At 55.0% G+C, this 12,486-nt stretch overlaps 1 protein-coding gene across 3 annotated transcripts in view; it reads left to right on the top strand.

Annotated features, from left to right (window-relative positions):
* KCND3 (potassium voltage-gated channel subfamily D member 3) overlaps nt 1–12,486 on the top strand; it is a 101,875-nt gene that overhangs the window by 82,183 nt on the left and 7,206 nt on the right. For 2 of the 3 annotated variants that reach the window (XM_036398547.2, XM_036398546.2), the window contains exons 4-7: nt 2,199–2,300; nt 6,798–6,890; nt 9,447–9,503; nt 10,726–10,973. In XM_036398547.2, the coding sequence (XP_036254440.1) occupies nt 2,199–2,300; nt 6,798–6,890; nt 9,447–9,503; nt 10,726–10,973 (500 nt within the window). The remainder of the gene's footprint in view (nt 1–2,198; nt 2,301–6,797; nt 6,891–9,446; nt 9,504–10,725; nt 10,974–12,486) is intronic. The other variant, XM_054517270.1, reaches the window with a different exon arrangement.

Genomic DNA, 12,486 nt, shown 5'->3' with positions numbered 1-12,486 from the left:
TTGCACATTCACAGAAAAACCTGAGCTCTTGTTTTAAAGTTGTTTCTAATCCAATGGAGGAAACTGTCTGGAGGGCCAAACCAATTTTAGGCACCAATTTTAATTAACTTCTCTAGCTGAGTTAATCAAGATATCTACCAAATTTAATCACGATGGGGACTGGAGTTGGGTGCTGAGACAATCCCAGCCCATGCTTTGTGCAGGAGAGCAGGATTAACTTCTGTCCTGCCCCACTGACATTTTTTAAAATAACAACGTCTGTTCTAAACTACAAAAGCTGTGGGGCTTAATTATTTAGATAGCAAGTGGCCCTGGTTCAAAAGGAAAAGGGAACAGACCTCAGAACCATCTCCACTCCACATGGAGTACAGCTATTAATATTTGATCCCCTGCTAGCCTGGAGGCAAAGGGAATAATGTTCATTACAACAGCCTGAGACTGATTCCACCTAACAATGGACTGAACTGGAGATGAGCACGAACCTTCCCTGCCCCAGGTGAGGTGAGTTGGGCACTGGCAATTCCTCCAGCAAAGGAGCTGATATTTTATCAGGCACAGGGAGAAATGGGAACCTGCTGGTGGTGCTGACCATCAGAGCATCCCTGGAGAAACCAGCACTGCACCCAAAAGCCACTCCTGATTAGGGGAGAGGGATCCCTGTGGAATGTAAGGAACAGACACACAGAGGCACATCCTTGTGTTTAGAAGGAACCATCAACCATCTAATGGCAATGTAATTATCAGGACGGAGGGACAATGCCCCCTGGAAATGGAAATATTGCTCAGTCCCTTATCCCAGCTCTCTCCCACAGCCCCCATTCCACAGCAGCAGGCCCCGTGGATTTTGTGCCAGGTCTCAGCCTAAGGCCAGTCCTTTCCAGGGCCTGGAGCAGCCCAGCAGCTGGGGACAGGTTCAGAAAAAGGGAAGATCCAGTTTATTTCTCACTGTGCTCTCAGCTGTGCCTTGCCCCTGTCCCAGGGAGCTCCTTGGCCCGGCACAGAGATCTCACTGATCTCACAGTGATCAGGAGGCTCAGCGTTAAAATGGGACAAGGAAATCTGGGTGAGGTATAGAAAACAAAGCCAATTTCGGGTGTCCCCATTTAGGGGGGTTAAAAGAAGGCCCATTTCTCAGCCTGGGCACAGCCTGTGTCACCCAGTTAAAGCTGCCAACTTTACCCATGGGTGTCTCTGCCTGAGAAATTGTCTGCAGGGGCACAGGGTCTTGAGGTTAAACAAATTCTTCCAATATTCCCAGCACCGAGGGCCAGAGTGGCTCGCACCTGGACAGGGACAGAGCTCCTGAAATGGCTCCACTCTCTGGACCCACTGCAGATTTTTGCCTCCTGCCTTTCCTCTTCCTACAGCGTTTACCCATTAGCACCTCTAATTAGAGGGGAAAATCACGAGCTCCTTGTTATTTAAGGGATTATGCAGCATTTTACACTACAGCACAATGTAATTATTTTTTAATAGCTACAGTTATTTAATGTATTTACTTTTAATGGCGTTTGAGTCATAAATTAACGGTAGAAAAGAAAAAAGGCAAATCACTCGACAGAGAAGCAGGCAGCAATTGAAAAGAAAAACAAAAATGCTGAAAGGAATTATCAGAAACGACCAAAAAGGAAGAGGTAAGGTCCTGGTTTTTCTCATTGGCATTGTTCTGGACTGCTTTTATCACCTGTCCTGTCCCCCTAGAGGTGTGTATTTTTGGACAGTTCTTTTATCAGATGCCACAGCTGATGAAGCACAGTGCCACTGCAGGGCCCTCTGTCCCTGTGCTGCTGCAGCCTGAGCAGAGCAGGGGACAAGGACAGAGCTGAGACACAGAGAGGGGCTTGGGGGGCCCAGGGTGGGGGAATGTGAGAAATGGAAGCAGAGCACGTGCAAAGCCCTGACCCCACTGTCCCCCAGCCCTAAGCCCACAGTCCCTGACCCCACAATCTCTGAGCCCCGTGTCTCTGTCCCTGACCCCGTGTCTCTGTCCCTAACCCTGTGTCTCTGTCCCTAACCCCGTGTCACAATCTCTGCCCCGTGTCCCTGTCCCTGACCCCACCATCTCTGCCCCGTGTCCCTGTCCCTGACCCCGTGTCTCTGTCCCTAACCCCGTGTCTCTGTCCCTAACCCCATGTCACAATCTCTGCCCCGTGTCCCTGTCCCTGACCCCACCATCTCTGTCCCGTCTCTCCCCACAGAAGGCGCGCCTGGCGCGGATCCGCGTGGCCAAGACGGGCAGCTCCAACGCCTACCTGCACAGCAAGCGCAACGGGCTGCTCAACGAGGCCCTGGAGCTCCCGGTGAGTGCACAGACCCTGCCCCTGCTGCTGCTGCTGCTGCTGCCCCTGTGCCTGTCCCTGCTCCTGTCCCTGCTCCTTCTCCTGCCCCTGTGCCTGTCCCTGCCCCTGTCCCTGCTCCTGTCCCTGCTCCTTCTCCTGCCCCTGCCCTTGCCCCTGCTGCTGCTGCCCCTGTCCCTGCCCCTGTCCCTGCCCTTGTCCCTGCTCCTGTCCCTGATCCTTCTCCTGCCCCTGTCCCTGCCCCTGTGCCTGTCCCTGCCCCTGTCCCTGCCCCTGTGCCTGTCCCTGCCCCTGTCCCTGCCCCTGTCCCTGCCAGCCCCTCCCTGGCTCCCAGCTCCCCCTCGTCCCCAGCCTGGCACTCGAGGTCACATTTGGTGTCACACTTGGTGTCACACACAGGGTCACACTGAGAGTCTCACTCAGCATCCCACGTGGGGTCACACTTGGGGTCACACACACTCAGGGTCACACTCAGGGTCACACGCATGGGGTCATACTCAAGGTCACTCACAGGGTCACACACAGGCTCCCATGCAGGGTCACACACACAGGCTCCCATGCAGGGTCACACACTCAGGGTCACACACTCAGGGTCACACTCAGCTGCTGAGCTGCAGGGCAGGGAGGGCTCCCCAAGCTCCTGACTGAGCTGGGACAGGGACAGGAGCTGGCACAGGAGCTGCCCTTGCAGGCAGGAGCAGGTTCTTTCTCAGCTCCCTCTGCTCTGTGCCAGAGCTGCTGGGGCTGGGCTGGGTCACACAGCCCTCACTATAAACACCCATAGCCCTCACCAGAAACCCCCTCTGCCCTCTCTAGAAACCCCCTCTGCCCTCACTGGAAACCCCCTCTGCCCTCCGTGTATTCCTCAGGAGGCTGATGTGCACTCTCTGCTCATCTCCAGCTGGACAGGGAAATGTTCCCTGGCTCCTGGCTCAGGCTGCCTGTGCTGGGTTTATTTTTAAAGGCCTCCAGAGGCCTCTGGCTGCTCAGGAAAGTTTTAAGTGCTCAGATTGCTCAGCAGAAGCAGCAGACACGAGAGGAGGTGATTACATTAAGCCTGATCAACACCAGAGCAGGTATTAGCACATTTCATGGGTTCCATTCCCAATAAACCAGCACATGGGGAGCACAGACACAGAGACGAAGGATGACTGAGCCCCAGAGCCACCCAGGACTCATTTGTGCAGCCTCACTTGGGATCCAATCCCCAATTTCCCTGTCCCTGGGACACAGCCCCGCTTTGTGCCCCGGGAGGAGCAGCAGGGCCAGGACAGGAGCAGGATGAGCTCTCTGGGGAGCTGGGGGTCCCCAGCAGAGGGGAGGGAAGGCGAAGGAAGGGAAGGATTCAGCCAAGGACAGCAGCAGGAAGGAGATCAGCTCCCAGGGGCTCGTGCTCCACAAACGTGTGGATTTGTGGCTTTTGCCATCCAGACACGAAGTGCTCAGGCTGTTTTCTTCTCATTTAGAGGGTTTTTTTTAGTGGGCTTTGTGTCAAAAGTGCTCGAGGGATGGTGAGATCCTTCCCATGGAAGCAGCCTACATATCCTCTTAGCACTAATCTCCTTGTACAGCTGAAATTCCCTTTTAGCTGCTGTGCCAGGAGGTGAATGCCCCAGGAACAGACGGCTGGGAGCTCTGGTGCCTTTTCTCGAGCCTCAGATAAGGCTGGGCAGGGCCAGTGCAGCCCCTGGCCCAGCTCACCAGGGCCCACTGGTGGAGCACTAGAATCGAGGCAAAGGGGAAGGATTTTGTGTTTCAGAGCTGACACCACAGCGTGCTGCAGCCTCCCCCAGCCCCCAGCAGCTCCCTGAATGGCTTCCAAGAGCAAACTGGATGGTGGCTGGCACCAAGGCCTTGCCAACCTGGCATCCCTGCTCGGGGAGCTCAGCTCTCTTCACGGCAGCCAAACTCTTCTGCTGCAGACCCAGATTTTGTTTTCCTGCAGCAGCCCGGGGTGCAGAGCCCAGCTCTGCAGGATCCCTTCCCTCAGCACAGCTCCCAAAACGCCAATGCCTGGGCTCTGGCCCTGGCCAGCAGCTCTGCCCATCTGGTGCCCATTTCCCACCCGGGGCGGCCTGGGGGCTCCTGCTCAGGATGAGGAGGAGGAGGAGGAGGAGGCAGAGGTGGCAGCCCCTGAGCCTCAGCTCCCTCCTGGCACTGCCAGCCCCGAGCCTGTTGGGGAAGATGAACCAGGAAAGCCTTATCAATAGGATTGCCTGGCAAAGGAGTTTGAGAATATGGAAACTATAAGTGAGATTGAAATGAAAGCAAGCTTTGAGATCCCTCAGTTCCTGAACAACTGGAAAACAATGGTGTGGCCAGCTGAAGGTGATCCCCTTCTGATGGAACAACACCCTCTGCCTGCAGACAGGCCCAAGGGGCAGAGCAGACCCTACAGCTTGGCAGAAGGGGCCCAAAGAGGAGTTTTTAGGGTTTAAAATGTAACACAGTGTGGTAATGTAATGATTCTTACAGGCTGTGTGGAAATGCTATAGGATTTGTATGTTGTACTAGATTGGTTAGTGAGAATCAGAATATTCAACAAAGATGATTTATTGTATTGGAACGGGAACTTCGCTCTCTTACGCCTTTTACTCTCTTACCCCTTTTACTCTCTTACACTTTTACTCTCTTACACTCTTGCTCTCTTACCCTTTTACTCTCTCACCCTCTCATCCTCTCTCCCCTCTCTTTTCTCGGGCCTGCTCCAAGCTGTGCCTGGCAGCTCCCAGCAGGGCCCTGCCCCAGGCCCTTTGCAATGAACCCCAAATCCCAGCAGGGCCCTGCCCCAGGCCCTTTGCAATAAACCCCAAATCCCAAAAGGCCTCTGCACCCAGGCCCTTTGCAATAAACCACAAATCCCAGCAGGGCCCTGCCCCCAGGCCCTTTGCAATAACCCCAAATCCCAAAAGGCCCCTGCACCCAGGCCCTTTGCAATAACCCCAAATCCCAGCAGGGCCCTGCCCCCAGGCCCTTTGCAATAAACCCCAAATCCCAAAAGGCCCCTGCCCCCAGGCCCTTTGCAATAATCCCAAATCCCAGCAGGGCCCTGCCCCCAGTCCCTTTGCAATAATCCCAAATCCCAAAAGGCCCCTGCACCCAGGCCCTTTGCAATAACCCCAAATCCCAGCAGGGCCCTGCCCCCAGTCCCTTTGCAATAATCCCAAATCCCAAAAGGCCCCTGCCCCCAGGCCCTTTGCAATAACCCCAAATCCCAAAAGGCCCCTGCACTTGGCCCTTTGCAATAACCCCAAATCCCAAAAGGCCCCTGCACTTGGCCCTTTGCAATAACCCCAAATCCCAAAAGGCCCCTGCACTTGGCCCTTTGCAATAACCCCAGGTTCCACGCCCTGGCCTCAGAGATCTCCCATCTCCATCCATCCCCACCGTGCCACCCAGCCCTGGGATGGAGGCACAGGGAGAGGCTGGGCTGTGCTGCCAGCCCTGACAACTGCCTTGGGTCCCCTGCCAGAGCTGGGCAAGCTCTGCCTTGGCTTTCAGACCCCATTTTGATTTCCTCTCAGGCAAGTCCTCATAAAAAGATCGTGTTTGCAATGTGTGCTCTTCCTGTCTCTGCTCCCAGAGCTTTAGTGCAGCATCATCTCAGCTTTAGGGCTCCCAAGGAGCTCCCTGGGGAGCATTCCAGGCCAGGCTCCAGTGGAGTCACTCATCCAGGGCCTGCTGGATCTGTTACCTCATCAGGAGCATTGTTAATAAGAAAAATGGAACTGATTTTTTGTTTTGTTTTTTAGGCCACTTCTAAAAATACATCTGGGAATGTTCATCTTCCAAAACAACAGCAACAAAAAATCCATAACCTGCCTAAGCTGCATTCCCACAGGAATCTGTTAATTCTGTGTTCAGGAAGTCAGATTCCTCGGTGTGCCACCCCAGCTGTGCTCTGGCTCTGTCAGACTCAGTTATTCCTGCATTTGGGGATCACAGCATCAGCTGGGAGTGGCACCCAGAGCAGGGCAGCAGTGGGCACAGTATTTCACAGTATTTATTTCACAGTATTTCACGGTATTTATTTCACAGTATTTCACAGTATTTATTTCACAGTATTTCACAGTATTTATTTCACAGTATTTCACCGTGTTTAATGCTGGGGTGTGTTTAACTGCAATGCTTTCATCAGGGCTGAACTGGATCCCCTGGAGGGGAACAAGCAATGTCCTGGCAGGGTGTTCTGCCACCCGTGTCCTCTCCTGAGCAGCAACTCAAGCCATGCACATCCATTTTTCCTCTCAGATTTAGGCCCCCCTCGGTTCTGAGGCACTGCAGACACCCTACAGCACCTGACTGTGCTTCGTGCCCCTCTTTCCCTTTGTGGACAAGGGAAATCGTTAATAAAAACCTGAGGAAACCTCCTGAGAGTCAGGGGAAACCCTGAAAGCAGCTGGCACCGTCCTCACCCCGTGCCAGCCCCGCTGCTCTGGTTGCTCTCCTGGTTTTTCACCTGTTGGGGTTTTGTTCCCTCCTCTTTCCGCGGCTGCTCAGGGATCCACTGAGGAGGAGCAGCACACGACTAAAGGCACCTCCTTAATCGAGAGCCAACACCACCATCTGCTGCACTGCCTGGAAAAAACAACTGTGAGTACCAGCGCAGGGCACAGCCCCGCAGGGCTCGGGGGAGGCTGCACGGGGGCTCTGAGGGACCCTGGCACATCCCTGTGGGGCTGGCACCCACCCTGGGCACCCCTGGTACATCCCTGTGGGGCTGGCACCCACCCCAGAACATCCCTGTGGGGCTGGGACCCACCCTGGGCACCCCTGGCACATCCCTGTAGGGTTGGGACCCACCCCAGAACATCCCTGTGGGGCTGGCACCCACCCTGGCACATCCCTGTAGGGCTGGGACCCACCCTGGCACATCCCCCGGGGCTGGGACCCCTCCTGGGCTCCCCAGAACAGTCTGAAGTGGGTGAAAAGCACTTTTCCCTCCTTGTCTGTGCAATGAGAGCAGGAATTCCTGTGCAGAGGCACAGGATGAGATCATCTGCTGCCCTCAGTCCCGCCCTGCACAGAGCCAGCAGCAGCTCCTCAGCCTCTGGGCACACAGGAATGCCAGCCGGGGCTTAGGGAGATGGCAGAATGAGAAGTTTCATTTTGTCAGTGCTCCTGAGAGACCCCAAGTGCATTTCCACACATCGCAGCCCCTCAGCGGGGCCGAGCAGCACCAGGGACAGCTCTGCTGCCTCGGGATGCTGGGGACCCCCCGGCACAGCCTGGTACCAGCGCCCAGGGCTGGGGAATGAAACCTTCGGCCCTGAGATGGCCCAGAGAGGGTGAACCTGCGCCAGGGTTTAAAGGCTGCGCACAGCTGTGCTCACCTCTGGTCGCAGGGGCAGCTGATTTATGCCACAGCCAGTTCTACAGCATGAATGTTCTGTTTGCACCCTGCAAGGTGTGGGAATGAGGTTTATCTTGTACCAGTGACTGATTGTGTGTGCAGAAGTCTTTGGGAACATTTCAGATATTTGGTTGATACAGATGTTTTGCTTCCAGGTTTATAGAAAAGGTTCTGCAGTAAAAGAACACATTATCTGTACCATGATTCATTCTAGGGAGAATGGAGAGAGGTTAATACTTGAAATATTCATGCCTTTTCCTATCTGCATCCATCATCGAGTGTGCTTTTGATTTCTGACTCACAAGGGTTTCTTTTAGACAAATCACCTTCACTTCCCCAGTTTGGCTTGTGCTGGAAAAGCAGCACTTGGGGCTCAGAGAGGCACGGGAGGAGGCTGAGGAATTGATGGCAGTGCCCTGAGCCCAGGGAGCTCTGAGGGTCCCAGGGCAGGGCAGGGACTGATTCTTCCTGGATCAATGGCTCCTGAATCTGTTTTACACAACTCATCCTTTATTTCAATGTTACATTACCAGCAGATATTTCACAACCTGACTCTTCAGTTCAAAGCTTCCTGCCCAAACCCCTCAGAGCTGTGCCCCGAATTTCACAGCCCCACTTTCAGCAGAGGGGCAGCAGCAGACAGGAGCTGAGCCCTGCCCTGGAAAGGCTCCTGGAAATTCTGGCTGTGCCCTAATTAGCGGTGTGGTGCCCTAATTAGTGGGTGTGGTACCACAATAGACATAATAGACAATGAGTGGCAGGGACTGAAAAATGTTCCAAATTTTCAGCCAACAATGGCAATAACAGCGATATTTGAATTTGGATTAAAACTCAGAAGGAGAATCTGCACAAAGGGGTTTCCCCTCACGTTTTTCAGGCAGTTATTGCCATGGTCTAGCACCAAATCAGAGAGCAGGCTTGGATCCTGCTCTGGAATTATCAGGCCAGAAGGTTCAATGGGTTTGTGTGCGGATCCTGTACTTCACGTACTCTATTAGAACACTGCGCAACAGGAAATTTAAATTGCAGTAAAAGCATTTTTAAACACTGAAGAGTCATTTTGTGAGCAAGTTGCAGGAATGGAATGAGGAATGTACCATGGTTGCAAGCTTGTTTCAATGGGCAATTCACCCTTCTGAAGGCAGGCAGAGGATTCTCAGAGTCCTTTATTTATTGGCCTGTGTCTGGGCTGCCCCTGGCACACACTTCCAGCTGAGTGGCTGTGAATGGCCCCAGATCTGCTGTGTCAGATGACAAAGTGACCCTGGAGTACTTGGAGCTGCCACCACAGAGATTACTTTGTCATATCCCCACAGCAGACGCAGCTGCTGCAAACAAAGGGAGGTTTTTTCCCTCCCGTTCCAGCTCTGGACATTCACATGCTGTATTTTCTCCAAGTGCTGAGTGCCCTGAGCCCAGCCCTTCAACCCAAACCCTTCTTCTGTGCTTTCAGAGAGTTTGATCAAACCCCACAGTCCAGTGGTGACACAAGAGCAAAACAATCCCAGTCTGTGCTCTGTGCATCAGAGCTGGAACCTTGTTTGCCTTTGCCTTTGGCTCTCAAAGGATCAAAGCAGTAAAGTTGTTCTGGTTCTGCTCTGTTCCCATGAACAGAGCCCTCAAAAGCTGAATTGGCAGAAGGGTTCTGGCTGAGGGGCCTGAGAGGAGGTTCTGTTGCCCATTCAAACTTGAGCTGGAATGCTGAGGCCAGAGATGCAGCGCTGGGACTAAACTTGTGGATGCTGGAATGGACAATGAACTGTGTTTTTATCTTCTGTTGGCATGTTGTCCCGTAGGGATTGTCCTATCTTGTGGATGATCCCCTGTTATCTGTACGAACTTCCACCATCAAGGTATTTAATCTGTTTTCTCTGTGGTCTCTGTGACGTGTCTGGACAGTGTTTGCTTCCTTCTCCTCTGCTCCTGTCCTGGGGGTTTGTGCACGTGGCTCCCTTTGGCTTTCCCGTGCTCCTGTTCCCTGTGGGAGTTGTGCCTTGTCCCAGTGGGATCTGGTGGCTGCCCTCAGCATGGTTGCTTCTGTTTCCCATCGTTTCTGAAGGCAACAGGGACTGGATGAGGTCTGTTCACTCCACCTGGCTGTTCTTAGCCGCACATGGGAGTTCTTTCTTTCAGGATTTCTTGTTCCTTACCACAGAAGCTCTTCGCAGATTCAGCTTTCTGAGTCTCCTTCCCCCCCTTCAGTGCTGTGTTTATTCAACCCCAGCTCGTGCACTGCAGGGGTCTTTGAGCCCACCAGCCAATGCAAGCATTAAGTTCTCTGGCCAGGTGATCACCCAAATGAAATCCAATCCTGCCCCCAGGCATGAAGAAAAGGAGCCTGAGCTCCTTTTGGCTTTCGTACCCCTGTGGCACTCCAGACTTATTGAGGCCGTTCTGGAATGCAGCAAAAGATGAGGAGAAATTCAAACCCCACGGAGTGACCGAGTCAGGCTGCATGAGCAGCGATGGCCTCGCACCTTCCTCACTGCCACAGCTCCTCTGATTTCCCTGTGGGCAGGGCAGGGCAGGGCAGAGCAGAGTGTCCCTGGCTGCAGCGAGGGCAGATCCTCTCCTTGGGGAGTGCCCTGCCCAGTAGTGCCCTACTGCAGTAGTGCCCTGTTCAATGCAGGAGTGCCCTGCCCAGTGCAGCCCTGGCAGGAGTGCCCTGCCCAATGCAGGAGTGCCCTGGTCAATGCAGGAGTGCCCTGCCCCAATGCAGCCTGGCAGGAGTGCCCTGTCCAATGCAGGAGTGCCCTGGTCAATGCAGGAGTGCCCTGCCCAGTGTAACCCTGGCAGGAGTGTCCTGCCCAATGCAGCCTGGCAGGAGTGCCCTGGTCAATGCAGCCTGGCAGGAGTGCCCTGTCCAATGCAGGAGTGCCCTGTCCAATGCAGGAGTGCCCTGCCCAATGTAACCCTGGCAGGAGTGCCCTGTCCAGTGCAGCCTGGCAGGAGTGCCCTGCTCAATGTAACGCTGACAGGAGCACCTTGCCCAGTGCAGCCCTGCAGGCACTGCAGCATCTCCCGCAGCACAGCAGGGCCGCCAGCCCGGCAGTGACAGCTCCGCTCTCCCCGCAGAACCACGAGTTCATCGACGAGCAGCTGTTCGAGCAGAACTGCATGGAGAGCTCTCTGCAGAACTACCCCTCGTCGCGGAGCCCGTCCGTGTCCAGCCAGGCGGGGCTGGGCGCCTCCTGCTGCTCGCGGCGCCACAAGCGGAGCGCGGCGCTGCCCAACTGCAGCGTGCCCGCCACGAGGCTGCGGAGCATGCAGGAGCTGAGCACCATCCACATCCCAGGCAGCGAGCAGCCCTCCCTCACCGCCAGGTACAGGGGCTGGCAGGGCTGAGCCCAGGGTGGGGCTGGTAGGGCTGTGCCCAGCTGTGCCCAGCTGTGGGGCTGGCAGGAGCTGAGCGCCATCCACATCCCGGGCAGCGAGCAGCCCTCCCTCACCGCCAGGTACAGGGGCTGGCAGGGCTGGGCCCGGGCTGTGCCCAGGGTGTGCCCAGGGTGGGGCTGGCAGGGCCGTGCCCAGCTGTGGGGCTGGCAGGAGCTGAGCCCAGCTGTGGGGCTGGCAGGAGCTGAGCGCCATCCACATCCCGGGCAGCGAGCAGCCCTCCCTCACCGCCAGGTACAGGGGGTGGCACGGATGGCAGGGCTGTGCCCAGGGTGGGGCTGGCAGGGCTGTGCCCAGCTGTGCCCAGCTGTGCCCACTGCGAGGCTGGCAGGACTGTGCCCGGCTGTGCCCACTGCGGGGCTGGCAGGGCCGTGCCCAGCTGTGCCCAGCTGTGCCCACTGCGGGGCTGGCAGGACCGTGCCCAGCTGTGCCCAGCTGTGCCCACTGCGGGGCTGGCAGGACTGTGCCCAGCTGTGCCCAGCTGTGCCCACTGCGGGGCTGGCAGGACTGTGCCCAGCTGTGCCCAGCTGCGGGGCTGTTCCCCAGCCAGGGGCAGGCCTGGTGGCAGCCTGTCCGTCTGCCCCGCAGCGATGGCCCACGGGAGGTGGCTCCTGGCTGTCCCGGCAAGGAAGGAAGGGAGGAGCCGGTTAAAGCTGCCCCGGGCAGCCTGGAGGGTGGATGTCAGGAAAGGTTCTGCCCCTGGCTGCGGGCCAGCAGCATCTTGGAGGGCTGAGGTGGTCCCAAGGGACGCTCCACTGATTTTCATTGTCCAAAAACCTAAATTGCCACTCTAAGCATCACTGGGAAGCAAATAAAAGGAATTTCACAATGGTGCCTTAGTACCTTGACCTAAAAAGCCATAAAGGACACAGGTGAAGTGTCCCTTAATAGAAAATGGTTAAAATTTCATTTTATACATAAATTGCTTAAAAAGAATCTTTTATTCACGATATAATTCCTGCAAATATTAAATTACTTTCTAAATCCCCCTCAGCCCATTAAGTTTTTTGTGCACCAGGGCTGGTTTTGAATGTCCCATTCCTCTTCTCCCCACTCCTATCAAAGGGACGTACAAACCAAACAAAGCTGCCTTCAGGGCAGCAAGTGATTACTTGGTTTGTAATGCCCAGAAGGGCATTTCAGAGCATGAATTATGAATGAGTAAGCACAAAACAAGCCTCCAGCTATTTCAGTTTCAATATGACAATATTTTAAACCAGCACCTGAAGCAGTAATTCAGGGGAATGTCAACTGTTCTGGCTGCTAAATCAGACACCGGTGATATTTTAAATGTCAACACTTATTTCACTTGCTTACCAAACTGGGCAAGGATGGAGAGAGGAAAAAACGCTTTTCAGTGAATTTTTGTGTGGAATGTGACCAGCTTGGTGTGCTGGTTACCACTGGCAGAGGCACCCAGGCCCTGGGGCTGCCCCAGTGGGG

Source organism: Molothrus ater, chromosome 25, assembly GCF_012460135.2.
Source record: "Molothrus ater isolate BHLD 08-10-18 breed brown headed cowbird chromosome 25, BPBGC_Mater_1.1, whole genome shotgun sequence".
In the NCBI taxonomy this organism is placed as follows: domain Eukaryota; kingdom Metazoa; phylum Chordata; class Aves; order Passeriformes; family Icteridae; genus Molothrus; species Molothrus ater.
Note: the sequence above shows the minus strand (reverse complement) of the source record. Positions and strands in the feature narration are given on the sequence as shown.